Genomic DNA, 15,848 nt, shown 5'->3' with positions numbered 1-15,848 from the left:
TGGCCAATGCAAATCTCTTTCTTTTTATACATACTAGTGCTTGTACTACAAAAGAATCGTAGTTACTTTCTGCTTTCATGAGTCTCCTTATTCCTTCCTTTGCGGCAAAGAAATTGCATTTTCTCATATGGGTTTTAAATGATAAAACCAATATACTCTATGGGTTCGTTGTTTGTATCTTTCCTCTATTGCTAAGAAATAAAATTTCTTATGTGGGTTTTAAGGAGACAATAAAGCAAGGAACATAGTTCAAATAAAAATGATGGAAGTACAGACTTCAAGCAAAAATAGAGGAATTCCTGATGACTGTGATTTCATTACTACCATGTTTTCCTGGTCTCTTGAGGACATTTACAATGATCAACTTTTCAAGGTTCGGTTTTTTCGCTCCTTTTGTTACAATCATGTGCAGCTTTTGGATTTTTATTTTTTTTATTGTCTTGTTCAGTTTTATGACTGTTCTATTTGGTGATATGCTTGATGGGTTGGGCTTGGAGTGGCCCAATATTCAGTTTTTTGATTGCTTTTTCTTGCCTTCCCTCCCTTTCTCTGCATGTGAATGTGCTGCAAAAGTTTACTAGAACGATTAGAGCCATGTGGAAGGAGCTCTGACTCAATCTGAATAAATAACTTGGTATTTTTGGTAGAATGTGATGGGTCCCAATGATGCCATGAAATGGTGCAATGTAATCAATGAGAAGTAATAAGTTTTGTTCCTGTACATTCTGTTAGAGTATATCAATGTAGAACGAATTGATTTTCAATGTAATTGACTAAAAATTCAACAAACCATCAACGGAAATTCATTCATTCCATTAGATTTACATGCTTTATAGAGTGAAGTCTGGGAATGGGACGGTTTTGGATATCAAGGTGCTTGTTTCACAATGATACTTATACTTGGATGGGGAAGTGCAACAGATCATACTGTAATTGGTGTATAACGAGATCTTCACTGTTTTATTATTCTTTTATCCATATGATTGATGATAAAGCTGGGTATGTTGAGTCATCATAAGTTGATGTGCATACTTGGCATCATTTGTTGTTTCACAGTATTGGTTGCTTCATGCCTCAGAAAGAAATTGATAGTTGAGCGAATCAATAATTTTCTTCTAACTATCACTTAAAATGTATTTTGTTCTCGTCTTCTTGAGAAATGATTGCTCATGCAAAATCACAAGCATATTTGCTTATCTTCCAATAATAACAGTTAAAACAGGCATATCATTGAAGGGTTTTCATATGTTATTAATATATAACAAAGTAACAAACCAACTTGACAAAATTCTTTGTGTTGAATAGAACAACTAATAGTCTTGCAAAGTTATATTCTAGATTGATCCATGTTATCCGCTTGACGAGTTCATTTCATTTTTGAAGTCAATACTTGTCTTCCCTTCTTTTAAAACTCTCCAGTGGTGTAGGCCATGCTTTCATCTCCAGTTTCTTGGTCTGATAATCATATGCTGTTGGAGAGTAATCTCAATGCTGGCATTCAGACTACATATTTTCAGTCATCAATGCAGCAGTTGACTCTTGAGAATTTCATCTCTAGCTTTTCATAATACGGTGATATTTCAATTTTTTGTAGGTGGCAGCAATTCCAGATTTGTTTGAATCGGTTGAGCATTATTTTTCATCATATGTACTTCCCTTATTGGAGGAAACACGGGCACGGCTGCATTCAAGTATGGAGATTATTTCCAGAGCACCAACATCTGAAGTTATTTCATTGTCTCGGAGCCGGCGTAATCAAACATTGTTTTATGATATTAAGATTGATTATTGGACAAATAGTTTCAGTGATTGCGGCAAGGACTTTTACAAAACATTGCCTGGAGATGTTGTTCTTCTGGCAGACATTAAACCTGAAACCGTCTCTGATTTGCAAAGGGCAGGAAGGACATGGACTTTAGCTCTGGTCACCAATATACCAGAGGATGAGATTGAGGATGCTAGTACATCATCTACTCGTTTTAAAGTCAGGCCATCAAAGGACATTGGAGTTATCGATGAAATGCAGAAATCTTTAGTTGTGATTTTCTTGACAAATATGACCACTAACAGAATAATATGGAATAGATTGCACACATTTGGAAATTTGGATATCATTAAGGAAGTTCTGTGCCATAATTCAATGGTAAGGGGATTGAATATAATTGTTGTGAAAATGATTCTGAAAGTTTACTTAAAACTTACAATAGATTTGTGCATAAATCATCTTACTGATGCTCTTCAGCACCCTTTTTATATCTTATGTATAGTGAGATTAAATATCTGTTTTTATTCAATTCAGTAATTTCTTATTCATTTTGCAAACAAAATTGTTGAGTAGTTTCCTTGCATGTATTTGAAATGCTGCCTATATTAATGGGTTTAAATTGGAGTTTCATGTAATGTAACAGGTTGAGGAAAATTGCAGCCTCTGTTCCATGCAGAACAATGGAACCTGGGATGAAAATATGGTTATGAATCTATCATCTACATTGAATGAATCTCAAACTGAGGCAATTTTGGCTTGTCTTTGTAGAACGCAGTGCAATCACAGGTCTGCTGTGGAACTTATTTGGGGCCCTCCAGGGACAGGGAAAACTAAAACCATTAGTATGTTTCTCTTTACCCTCTTAAGGGTGAAATGTAGGGTCCTGATTTGTGCCCCAACCAATGTTGCTGTAACAGAATTGGCTTCTAGGGTCCTAAAGTTGGTGACAGAATCCTCTGAAACAGACTCAGCAACTGATGCTTTGTTTTGTTCTGTAGGAAATATTCTTTTATTCGGGCATAAAGACAGGCTCAAAGTCAACTCAGATATTGAAGACATATATTTGGATTATCGTGTTAAGAGGCTTACAGAGTGCTTTGCACCTTCGACTGGTTGGCGGTACTGTTTCACTGCGACAATAAATTTTTTTGAAGATTGTGTTTGTCAGTACTATATTTTCTTGGAAAATGAATTGATCAAAGAGCAGGATTATGATCAGGAAAATAAGAAAAAAGATGAAAGTTGCAGTAATGGGGCTGACGTTTGCAGTGGAAAGCATAAATCATTTCTTGAATTCATGAGAGAAAGATTCTGCTCTACTGTATCACAACTGAAAAGATGTATCCTTACTTTATGCACTCATATACCTGAAAGCTACATTCTGAAACATAATATTCAAAGTGTAAAAACCCTTGTTATTTTACTGGGCTCTTTTGAAAATTTGCTCTTTCGTGATGATGTAAGTTCTGAAGAACTTGAGAAGCTTTTTGCACAGGAGGAGTTAGATGGGGATTCTTCTGAATTTTTTGTAGATATTTCATTACAATTGTACTGGCATAGAACCAAATGCCTTTCCACTTTAGAAACTCTCTATAGTTCTTTCAGTGAACTTGAGCTTCCAGTTGGTATGAGCAAGTATTCTATAGAGGAATTCTGCTTTCAAACAGCTTCCTTAATTTTCTGCACAGCATCTAGTTCATATAAACTCTATTCATTGGAAATGCAACCATTGAACTTATTGGTTATTGATGAAGCAGCCCAGTTGAAAGAATGTGAATCAATAATTCCCCTTCAGCTTCCCGGTATTAAACATGCCATTCTTATTGGTGATGAATGCCAGTTACCAGCTACTGTTGAGAGCAATGTACGGATATAATTCCTAACTTTTTCTTCTTCTTTTTCTTTTTTTTGTATTTCTTCTTTTTTTAAAAACTCCTGTTTTGTTATATTAATGTCATTTTTTTTTTCTATAGCTTGCTTATGATGCTGGCTTTGGAAGAAGTTTATTTGAAAGGTTGAGCTTCTTAGGTCATCCGAAACACCTTTTAAAAATGCAGTACAGAATGCATCCATCAATTAGTAGCTTCCCAAATTCAAATTTCTACTCTAATAAGATCATCGATGCACCAAATGTTAAGATAAGAAGTTATGAGAAATGTTATCTTCCAGGGCCAATGTTTGGTCCCTATTCATTCATAAATGTAACTGGTGGAAGAGAAGAGGTGGATGATGTTGGACGTAGCCAAAGAAATATGGCTGAGGCAGCTGTTGTGTTGAAATTAATTCATTGCCTATACAAAGGTATGATAAGTGGGAGTCCGATATTTTATTTGTATCCTGATTTGGAAATTGTTATTTGTGATTTATAAAATTCATATTTTTCCTGCTTGGTTTATGCTGTTATTACATTTTTTAATACTGACATTTTAAGAAATAGTTTACATTGCATTGAAATGCTAACTTCGCTCTCCCTGTATGGCCTAATATTTCACAAACTTAATGACCATGTTATATGCAACAACTAGTTTGATTACTTGTTATAATTCTCTGTAAATTTATGAACTAAACTAGATCTTTTTTGAATCTCTAGCAGCGAGCATTGTCCTGCTATTTGCTTGATTTTAACAAATGGAAAAATTATCTACGAGTCACGAGTTTTGTATACTCTGCTATTCATTTTATCTACCAGTAGTTTTGAATGCCCTTTCGTTTTTGTTTTTCCTTTTTCTTCTGAAGTTGGTAATTCAAGTATGGGTACTCATTGTAGGTGGCATTTAACATCCTCTTCTTGTTTCTGATATTTTGGATTCAATATTTTATGCAAAATATGCCGTCAGCCAATTTTTGCTGATTTCTTAAATAAATTCTTACATGAGGTTATATGCCAAACCAGTTAATCCTTAACCAATTATTTCTTCTTGTATTTGGAACCTCAATGTTTGTTTTATCCAATAAAGGAGAAACATGCAGAGTAAAATAGTTGACAATAATGTAGAAATTCATCTTGTGTGAGAAGTCGAAGAGTGCAGCAAGGATATAATGCATATTTAAAAAAAAAAAAAGTAAATAATGCCGTGAAGTTGATAATCTTTATTTTGCTTCTATGCAACTTTTTTGTGCTAATGCTATATCTGATCTGTTGAAAAACATGCAGTCAGTCTTAGATTGATTCTCATTTGGAATCCTTGCCTGTTATTTATGTACAGCATGGAATGGCTTAAAACAGAATCTCAGCATCGGCGTTATATCTCCCTATGCTGCTCAGGTAGTTGCAATTCAAGACAAACTTAGTTCCAAGTATGAAAAAGTTGATGGCTTTTCAGTGAAAGTCCAGTCAATAGATGGATTCCAAGGTGGTGAGGAAGATATTGTAATAATATCAACAGTGAGATCAAATAGTAGTGGTGGTATTGGGTTTGTGTCTGACCCTCGAAGAGTTAATGTTTCTCTTACAAGGGCTAGGTAGCACTTCATATTAACTCTTTTTCTACTACCTTTCTCTTTATTAGTTCTAATAATAACTGTCAATAAAAAGCATTTAACTGGTATTCATTTTCTCCCTGGGTAAGCTTCTCAAAATAGATATTTTGATCCTTATGGTTTGTTAACAATTCTGCACTTTAGTCCTTGATCGTAAAATTATAGATTTTATCTTTGCAATTTACACTCAAAACAATTTAAATTGAAATCCACTTAAGTCATTGAAATTTTAAAATTTAGTTGCACTTCATTATTTTAATTGTTCTATTATGAAAAATATGCTCCCTCAAACTCTTAACTTGTTTCATTAATAATAGTTTTAGGACTAAAAATGCTAATTTGAAATGGTAGTGAGTGTAGTGTATGTTACTGAATATCTTAGCATTTTTTTTTTTGTCCATTCAGGCATTGCCTTTGGATTTTAGGGAATGAAAGAACACTTTTTAGAAGTAGATCTATCTGGGAAATGCTAATTCGTGATGCAAAACATCGTCAATGTTTCTTTAATGCTGATGAAAATAAAGAATTGGCTAAAGCCATTCTAGACGTCAAGAAAGAGTTTGATCAACTTGATGATTTGCTTAATGGAAATAGCGTGCTTTTCAAATGTGCCAGGTGGAAGGTACTTACCTGTAGTCAAACCTATTCTATTCCTCACATTTTTCCTATTGTGTAATCTCATCTCCAACATCCATGTGTTTTGCATTAATCAGAGCAAATGTTTTTCATGTCAATTCATTGCATCCCCAGGTTCTTTTCAGTGAATACTTTAGAAGATCATTTGGAAAGCTGAGAGCAAAACGGACAAAGACTTCTGTTTTGAACCTTCTGCTAAGACTTTCTAGTGGATGGCGTCCTAAGAAAATAAATGTGGATTTAACTTGTGAAAGCTCTTCTCAAATCTTGAAACAGTTCAAGGTTGAAGAACTGTATGTGATCTGTTCAGTTGATATAGTGAAGGAAGTAAAATACATTCAAGTTCTGAAGGTCTGGGATATATTACCTTTGGAAGATATTCCGAGTTTGGTTAAACGTCTCAGTGGGATCTTTGAAAGACACACAGATGATTTCATCAGTCGTTGCAATGCAAAATGTTTGGAAGGGTATGTTTTTGTGGACATTAAATTCAACCTGCAGTCATTTTCCTTGATCTATGTGAACTCCTTTCTGAACAAACCAAATAAGCATTATTTCCTTGTGTTATTTTTATTTTGTTTTGTCTAGAGACTTGGAAGTTCCCAAAGTTTGGTCAACCTCATTTGATATTGTCCGTTATAAGAGTCCTATCAACAATGAAGCAGGGAATGATTCAAATTTTGGTGCTTCTGATTCTAGATGCTATGTGGAAAACTCTAAAGTGAGTGATAGTTTGTTGCTAATGAAATTCTACTCCTTGTCATCTGGAGTTGTGAAACACTTGCTTTCTGACCGTGATGGTAAAGAATTAGAACTCCCTTTTGAAGTGACAGATGAAGAGTTGGAAGTAATTGTGTTCCAAAGAACTACTTTTATTCTAGGACGGTCAGGGACTGGGAAACCAACTGTTTTAACAATGAAGTTGTTTCAGAAAGAGCAACAGTTCCATATGGCAACTGAAGGATTTGGTGAAGACATTGGCAATTTGTCAAAGGATGCCTGCTGGAGAAACAATGTTTCTGATGATGTAAAAAAGGTTGAGGACAGTGTTAGAGAAGATAATAAGAACGTCTTGCACCAGCTTTTTGTGACAGTCAGTTCTACACTTTGTTACGCTGTAAAACATCATGTTTCACAGCTGAAAAGGTGTGTAAACATATTTAACTAGTAGAACAAATACTTTCAAAATACGAGTTTGCATTTCTTTATTTCGTGGATGTGCTTGATACTGTTTCTGTGTAGAATCTCTCGTAAATATTAGATGAAATCTTAGACATTTCTATATTTGTTAGATGTGTCAATTTCTTCTTATATGTATCTTTCTTTTCTCTACCATGACTAATTGGTTGTCTAAGATTTCAGAATACAGAAATGTCTAAAATTTCGTCTAATAGTTACAAGAGATTTTATACATTTCTGTATTCATTTTTTAAGACATCTAGATTGATGAAATTCTTACATAGGTTAGTTACCTGTGAATACATGAAGAAGTTTTTTACATGGAGATTTGTTTTATTACAAAATCTTTATTGTATGCGTACAGCTTTGCATCGGGGGGAAAATATATGGCAGAAAGCAATTCCGTTGATATGGAAGATATTGATGGTATAGCACAGTTCAAGGACATCCCAGATTCTTTTATTGATATTCCTTCCAATTTATATCCTCTTACTATAACTTTCCACAAATTTTTGATGATGCTTGATGGAACAATAGGCAATTCATATTTTGAAAGATTTCCTGATGTGAGGCAGTTTTTACATGAAAAAATGGGAAGTCTGGAATCCATTGCCCTACAAACTTTCATAACAACAAGGGAAGTTAACTATGATAAGTTCTGTTCAATTTATTGGCCTTGTTTCAATACACAGATGACAAAGAAGCTCGACTCATCTAGAGTCTTTACTGAGATAATGTCTCACATAAAAGGAGGTTTGCAATCAGGTGAATCTTGTGACGGTAGACTTGCAAGAAAAGATTATGTTACTCGTTCTGAGGGTCGTCTGTCGACTTTAAGTAGGGAGAAGAGAGAAATGATATATGACATTTATGAAGATTATGAAAAGATGAAGATAGCAAATGGAGATTTTGATACAGCTGATTTTGTGATTGATCTTCATCTCAGGCTTAGCAATGGAAAATATGAGGGTGACATAATGGATTTTGTGTATATTGATGAAGTTCAAGATCTTACAATGAGACAGATTGCTCTTTTCAAGCACATTTGCAGAAATGTTACTGAGGGCTTCATTTTTTCTGGTGACACAGCACAAACCATTGCAAGGGGCATTGATTTTAGGTTTGAAGACATACGATCTCTGTTCTACAATGAATTTGTTTTAGGATCAAAAAGTGAAGGATATGACGGACGAAAGGAGAAAGGTCAAGTATCTAAAATTTTTCATTTGAGCCAGAACTTTCGTACCCATGCTGGTATTCTCAAGTTAGCTCAAAGTGTTATTGACCTTCTTTATCGTTTTTTCCCTTCATTTGTTGATATTTTAAGCCATGAAACTAGTCTTATATTTGGTGAAGCCCCAGTTTGGCTTGAAGCGACAAATGATGAAAATGCAATTGTGACTATATTTGGGAGCAGTGGGAATGAAGGGACCAATTTTGTTGGGTTTGGAGCAGAACAAGTCATATTAGTGCGTGATGATTCGGCAAAGAAAGAAGTGTATGACTATGTTGGGAAACAAGCCCTTGTCTTGACTATAATGGAGTGCAGGGGCCTAGAGTTTCAGGTCAGTATTAGTTTTTTTTCCTTTTTTTTTTTCCTATTTTATTAATTCTGTTAGAGGATTTGCTTATTCTGTTTACAATCATTTAGCATTTTGAGTTCTCATTTTGAATTATACTTTTTGCTTTTGTATGTCCTGAAATCATAATGCATTGTTTTGATAATTCAGTTATCGATCAACTATTGTAGGATTTTTCCAAGGTAATATTTCTTGGACCAGAATAAAATGTAACATAATGAAAAAGTGAATAGAAGTGCTATGGTGCTCTTTATCTCATTACAGCTTATCAAACATAGAGCTAATGATTATTTGACCTTGTTCACTCTCATCTATTTTCGTCTTCTTTTGGAGGAGATCGGTTCATTGTTTACTATTTATTGTCAAAAATAAACAAAACCCTTTCCCTAATTGAAAGAGAGAAGTGGCTTTCTACTTGTTGTTGGTCATATTGATACAAACTAAACTGTGTTACACTCAGTGCTGAATAATCATTTTCTTGTGAAATATTCAAAATTCCTTATGTCCTATTTGTTATCTACTTTATAATTTGTAATGTTATCTTTTGTAGGATGTACTGTTGTACAACTTTTTCGGCTCATCACCTCTAAGAAATAAATGGAGAGTTGTCTATGAGTACATGAAGGAGCAAAATTTACTTGATGAGTCCTCTCCTGTTTTCAATATGGCAAAACACAATGTCTTATGCTCTGAGTTGAAGCAGTTATATGTTGCAATCACTCGTACAAGACAAAGACTATGGATTTGTGAGAATTTAGAAGAGTTGTCCAAACCAATGTTTGATTACTGGAAGAAGAAAGCCATTATCCAAGTCAGGACACTGGATTACTTACTTGCACAAGCAATGCAAGTTAGCAGCAGTCCAGAAGAGTGGAAGTCCAGGGGTTACAAGGTAGCTGCATCTTGTTTCTGTGATTTTTATCTGAATCACTTATAGCTAGCATAGTTGTTGTTGTCATTAATGTTCTTAGTACTAGATAATTCATTTTATGCGAAAGCTGTTGCTTGATAATGTTGGTCATAATGATGGGAGATTTTTCAGATTGATGTAAATGAACTTGTCCACTAAATTTATGCAAATTTGAGAGCCTATACTTGTAGGTGTTGAGTACAATGTTTTCCCCTTTATCTAACTATAATATTAGTTGCCATTAGGTTTTTCTTTTATGGATAAGGACACTATGTCTTTCTGATCTATCTGAGTAAGTGTAACTTTTATCTATCTTTTCATTCTGGCACACAGCTTTTACGTGAGGGTAACTATGAGATGGCAACAATGTGTTTTGAAAGAGCAGGAGATACATATGGTGAAAAAGTAGCCAAGGCTGCTGGGCTTAAAGCAACTGCAGACAGAATGCATGCTTCAAACCCTGAAGAGGCTTCTGTAGCCCGTGGGCAGGCTGCTGAAATTTTCGAATCCATTGGCAAGTTGGAGCTTGCTGCAGAATGTTTTTTTGTTTTAAAGCAGTATGAGCGGGCAGGTAAAATTAACAAATAATCATGCTCTTGTCCTGAAACTGCAGTTTATCACTAAGATCTTGACAAATAATCATTATGTTCCATTCTGATATTCATAGGCATTCTACTTCTTAACTTATTTCCATTGTAGGTCAAATTTATTTGCAATGTGGGGAATCTGCTATTGAAAGAGCTGGAGAATGTTTCAGTCTTGCTGGATGCTATAAGCTTGCAGCAGAAGTATATGCTACAGGTAACCATTTCTCAGATTGCTTGTCTGCATGTTTGAAAGGAGAACTCTTTGACATGGGCTTGCAATATATTCAATGCTGGAAACAAGTGACTGGGGATCAATATATGGTTAAAAGAAGCAAAGAAATGGCCAAAATTGAACTAGAGTTTCTGGAGAAATGTGCTCTTCATTATCATAAGCTCAATGATAATAGAGCCATGATGAGATATGTTAGAACCTTTGATTCTATGGACTCAATTCGAACTTTCTTGAATGCTTTAGAGTGCCTTGATGAGCTTCTGTCACTGGAAGAAGAATCAGGCAACTTTATGGAGGCAGCAAAGATTGCAAAGTTGAAAGGTGAACTTCTACTTGAGGCTGATCTACTTGGAAGGGCTGGAGATCTTAAGCATGCAGCTATGCTTATTATATGTTATGTGTTTGCGAATTCTCTGTGGTCATCTGGGAGCAAAGGCTGGCCTTTAAAGCGTTTTCCACAACAGGAAGAGCTCTTGGCAAAGGCAAAGTCATTTGCAGAGACAGAGTCAAGCCAATTTTATGAGCTTGTATGTCTGGAATCTGAAATTTTGTTGCATGATCTAGGTAACTTGTCCATGATGAAACAACATCTGAATGCTTCTCAGAGACTTAAGAGTATCAGAGGTGAAATTTTATCAGCTCGAAAGATTCTTGATGCCCATTTTCAAGTAAACAGCTCAAAGTACGTGTGGGAAAATGAATTTGTTCTTGATCTAGAAAACTTGTTGGAAGAGAGACTATCAGAAGATGAGGTTTCCATTGAAACTCTGATGTACTCCTGGATATTTTGGAAGGCTAAGATTGTTCATGTATTTGAGTATCTCGAATGCCTTGAAACTCACGATCTGAGTGAATATGCAAGTTATGGAGAATTCTGCTTGAATTATTTGGGTGTGCAAAGACATTTCAATAATCTAAATGCCATATATGTCCTTATAAACTCTGATGCAGAATGGTTGAGAGAAATAGACAGCAGATACATAAAAAGGATTGGAAAGCTCAGCTATGTAGATATTCGCCAGTTTATCTCTGCTTCTCGTAGTTATTGGTCTTCTGAATTAATATCTGTTGGCGTGAAGGTTTTGACTAATCTTGAATCCCTATATAAATTCTCAGTTAAGAATTCATTTTCTCTCTTCTGCCAAAGCAGGTCTCTTTCTCATATCTATGAGGTCTCAAAATTTCTTTTGAATTCCAAGTTTCTCGACATACGTCATGGTGATAACAATAAGCTGCAGAAATTAATTAGCATGTCAGTTGAACAATCCTTTGCCTGCATTTATCCTCTAGACTGTAGAGAATCATTGAAACAGAATATGATTTCTTTCAGAAGAACTGAGACTTTCAGAAATCTCTTCAAAGAAATGATTTTTGAAAATGTTAGCTTGAAGAGTGAGCTGTCTTATGGGCAACTTGGAAAGATAGTATTAGTGATTCTTGGTTCTGGTAAGCTATGTAATGAATTATATGAGAAAATCATGGGTGGATTAGAATGGAATGATTCTTGGAACAATTTGATTAAGGATCTCTGCAGGAATGTCGCAAGCAATAACATTAAAGTACCTGGAGAGCTGTCTCTCAAGTGGTTTCTGCAGGAAGCTCTGGTGGATGCTTACAGTGCCATCTGGCGTAAAGAATATGACTACATCTCACCAGGTTGTTTCTTATACCTTGTTGAGCGCCAACTGATTTTGTTATCTTGCTTCCGTGGATACTTCCTCACTACAAAATCTTCTTTTGTTGAATGGCTTATCTATGAGGAAGGCAATGGCAACCAAACTTCTAGATTAGTGGAACAAGCCCCACGATCTATAGAAGGTATGCTAAAACGTATAGTTGACATCATCCATCAGTTTCTTTATAATAAGAAAGAGACAGTGGAGTGGATCAGAAAATGTCACAGTAATATGAAGGACGGCTATGCAATTGTCATGTTGAGATTGATTGTGATAGTATGTTTGCTTTTTTTGAATTTTGGGTTGTGCGAAAACATGCTTCATGATTTGCTGGGAAGGAACGACATAACAGAACAATTACCTCGGGAATTTGGTAATGTTCTTAAGAAAAGAAGGAAGCGTAATTCTCTTACTCTGGATGTAAATGTGTTAGCTGAAGCATTTAAGAAGATTGACAATAATCTGGTAATTGTCAGTTTGGGTAAAAGTTATCCAAGAAATTTTGGCCCGGATGCTATTTTTGTGTACATGAAGGCCAATCAGAGCATTGAGGATATATTTAGAGACTTATTTCCAGAGAGAAATGAAAATTCTGTAGATAACAGAGGATCAGTTGATGTGGGCACTGCCAGTTCATCTTCTGTTATCAATTTTGCTGCAGACAGGAATTCAAACATTGAAGCAAAATCCAATGTTACCCATCCTTTGACCCTTGGCCATAGTTGGGAACTATTTGAAAGTTTAAAATCAGAAAAACATTTAATAAATGATCCAAAAGTGAAGGTAATGTCAAATTCTTTTCTCTCTGCTTACATTTTATTATATTCAGGCTTATCTTCTTGTGATTTGATCTTTCAGGAAGACATAGAGAAAACTATTCAACTTTTAAGTGATCATGGGATATTGAGTAACCCTGATGGTGAAAATGAAAGTATGTTTAGAGAAGCTGCAAACATGCTTGATGAATTGAAACAATTAAATGCTGCATTAGATGTGAGGTAAATCTAAACTCTTGTACATTCTCCAATTCCTAACTGTCAATAGTATTATTTTTCCTTCCTTTTCCATTCACCATAGGCAAATCTTGAAGTGGCCTAGAAATGTACTGCTCAATTTAATACAAGCAGTCCTTTTGGCTCTAAATAGTGGAATGTTCTTCATTGCTGCTGGGTAAAATAAGGCTAGATGGTAATATCCAGAGCAGTGCTAGGTATGTACACCATCTGTGGCTATACTGCCATAGATGGTGCCACATGACTTGCTTGTGACTTTTTGTTTTTTATGTTGTGTTTTTCTGTTTAAGCTGTATTTTTGAATTCATTTTTGGATTATTATGTATTTTTGCTAGTGTATATATTTGCATATTCTATATAAAGTATTCAAGTACAATGTAAAGTGTATTCAAACGCGACAATATGGTATTTGACTATATTTTTCAAGTTTTCACTTTCCTGCCTAAAATACTTTTCACTTTCCAATACCCTTGTCTATTTGTTCAGTTTTAATATGAAATCTATAATTTTGCATGCATTAGACTATAATTATCTCTTTCTGTTCAGTGAGGTGAAACTTTGGAATGACAACTCAGCAATTGGAGAACTTGTCAACAAGTTGCAGTCAAGAAGGCCAAGCATGGAACCTTTCCTGATTCAAATGTTCTCAAAGAAAGATGAGAAATTAAAAGGAGAGGCTTCAAAGATCAGAATTGCATTGGATGGTGAAGGTGATGAGGAAGATAATGGCAGCAAGTCTGGTAAGAGCAAAATTGAGGCTTTGCAGGCTAATGTTGATTCTCAAATTCAAGGCAGCAACCATAATGTAGATCAAAAGGGGAAGAGAAATAGCAAATCCAAGAAAAACAAAAGGCGGGAGAGAGGTAGAAAGAAGAGCAAGAAAACTTAAACAGCTCCGAGTATATTCAGGGCAATATATATAAAATCCATTAACTTTTTTTTTTTTTTTCATATATATATTCAGCAGCATCTCCTCCTACGGCTATGATGGCAAAATCTCCTCCTGTTGAAGCATTATCATCTAGTCAACAATCATGGAATCAGTCTTCTTATTCTGCCAGACCTAATAATCGAGGACGACGTGGAAATAATAGGCATCGTGGCCGTGGAAATTATTCTGGAGTACGTGGCAATAATTCTAGTGGTCGAACATTTCCACGAGGGGGTGGTTTTTCTCATCCATGGCAATATCCGTTTGTAGGAGTATGGCAGCCTTCTTATTATGATCAGCAATCACAGTTGCAGCAGTGGGCTACACCTCCATGTCCTTATCCCTCATGGAATTATAGGCCTCTTGTCCCAGCACGGCAACAAGGAATTTTGGGTCATTCACCATCACAACCACAGTCTTCTGCTCCATTGCAGGCTTTCTATACTGCTGCCTCTAGCAGTTATGCTCCCACAGACATTGATTAGGCTATGCATACTTTGTCGTTAAAACCGCCTGAGGAACATTGGTTCATGGACAGTGCTGCCACTTCTCATATGACTGCAAATTCTGGTAATCTCACTTCTTATTCTAATTTGAGCCGAAATAATGGAATAATTATTGGTAATGGTAGCACTATTCCAATTCATGGTCTTGATCATGCATTATTACCATATACTAAACCCCCTTTGCATCTCAACAATGTTTTACATACTCCACATTTAATTAAAAATCTTGTATCTGTTCGAAAGTTTATAGTTGATAACAAAGTTTCTGTTGAATTTGATCATTTTGGATTTACTGTGAAGGATTTTCTGACGGGGAGCCACCTTTTGAGGTGCAATAGCACATGTGATTTATATCCATTTACTGATTCTGCATTCAATTGCGTTGGACCATCTTCTGTTCAGTCTACGTTTTCTGTTCTTTCTTCTTCAACATGGCATTCATGTTTAGGTCATCTTGGGAAAGATGTGCTAGTTTCTCTTATGAACAATAATTCTATTTCTTGTAATAACGACAAGTTTCCATTTTGTAATTCTTGTCCATTGGGGAAATCTATAAGACTGCCGTTTCATGCTTCTAGTTCAACTACAAATATGCCATTTGATATTATTCATAGTGATTTATGGTCATCACTTGTTCCAAGTTCAGCTGGTCATCAATATTATGTCTTGTTTCTTGATTTTACCAAATTCTTATGGACATTTCCAATATCACATAAATCTCAAGTGCTTAGTGTCTTTATTTCTTTCTCTAAATATGTTCAAACACAATTTGGTAAGACAATTAAGCATTTATAATGTGATAATGGTGGCGAATATAACAATGTCAAATTTCATGATTATTGTATACAAAATGGCATAGTTTTTCGGTTTTCTTGTCCCTATTCCTCTTCTCAAAATGGTAAAGCTGAATGTAAAATTAAAACCATCAATAACATGGTTCTAACTGTTTTGCTTCATGCTTCTATACCTTTCATGCTTCTATACCTGCACGTTTTTGGCATCATGCTTTATCAACTGCCACCTATCTTCTTAATATACTTCCTAGCAAATTATTGAATTACAGGTCACCCACTCAAATGCTCTACTTTAAATATCCGTCGTATTCTCATTTACGAATATTTGGGTGTTTATGTTTCCCGTTAATGCCGTCTACCACCATTCATAAGTTAGAGCAAAGATCTAAACCTTGTGTATTTTTAGGATATCCTTCAAATCATAGAGGATATAAGTGTCTTGATCTGTCTTCAAATAAAATCATCATTTGTCGACATGTTAAATTTGATGAGAATCAGTATCCTTTTTCCAAATTACCTGCTGCTAACACTTCTGAATATGATTTTCTGGATGGTAGTT

General features: G+C 35.2%; 1 protein-coding gene across 1 annotated transcript; it reads left to right on the top strand.

The window, feature by feature from the left end:
• The first annotated feature begins 102 nt into the window (after positions 1-102).
• LOC119370310 (uncharacterized) lies at positions 103-15,122 on the top strand. Its single transcript, XM_089721724.1, has 16 exons — positions 103-373; positions 1,595-2,143; positions 2,409-3,629; positions 3,739-4,066; positions 4,972-5,227; positions 5,651-5,867; positions 5,996-6,348; positions 6,470-7,027; positions 7,425-8,625; positions 9,191-9,532; positions 9,884-10,121; positions 10,250-12,828; positions 12,904-13,043; positions 13,605-13,921; positions 14,023-14,559; positions 14,796-15,122. The coding sequence occupies exons 1-15, from the start codon at positions 260-262 to the stop codon at positions 14,472-14,474; spliced, it is 8,865 nt and encodes a 2,954-aa protein (XP_089577850.1). The 5' UTR covers positions 103-259; the 3' UTR covers positions 14,475-14,559; positions 14,796-15,122.
• The last annotated feature ends 726 nt before the right edge of the window (positions 15,123-15,848 follow it).

This window comes from Jatropha curcas, chromosome 5 (genome assembly GCF_041381405.1).
Source record: "Jatropha curcas cultivar XTBG-Jc1 chromosome 5, XTBG_Jcur_1.0, whole genome shotgun sequence".
Classification (NCBI taxonomy): Eukaryota; Viridiplantae; Streptophyta; class Magnoliopsida; order Malpighiales; family Euphorbiaceae; genus Jatropha; species Jatropha curcas.
This window is presented reverse-complemented; position numbering and strand designations above follow the sequence as displayed.

Bases quoted from the DNA above. Each gene is read 5' to 3' on its own strand.
- LOC119370310 (XM_089721724.1), top strand. From the start codon at position 260: ATGATGGAAGTACAGACTTCAAGCAAAAATAGAGGAATTCCTGATGAC. The intron at 6,349-6,469 runs GTATGTTTTTGT...TGTTTTGTCTAG, and splicing joins AATGCAAAATGTTTGGAAGG to AGACTTGGAAGTTCCCAAAG. The intron at 7,028-7,424 runs GTGTGTAAACAT...GTATGCGTACAG, and splicing joins CATGTTTCACAGCTGAAAAG to CTTTGCATCGGGGGGAAAAT.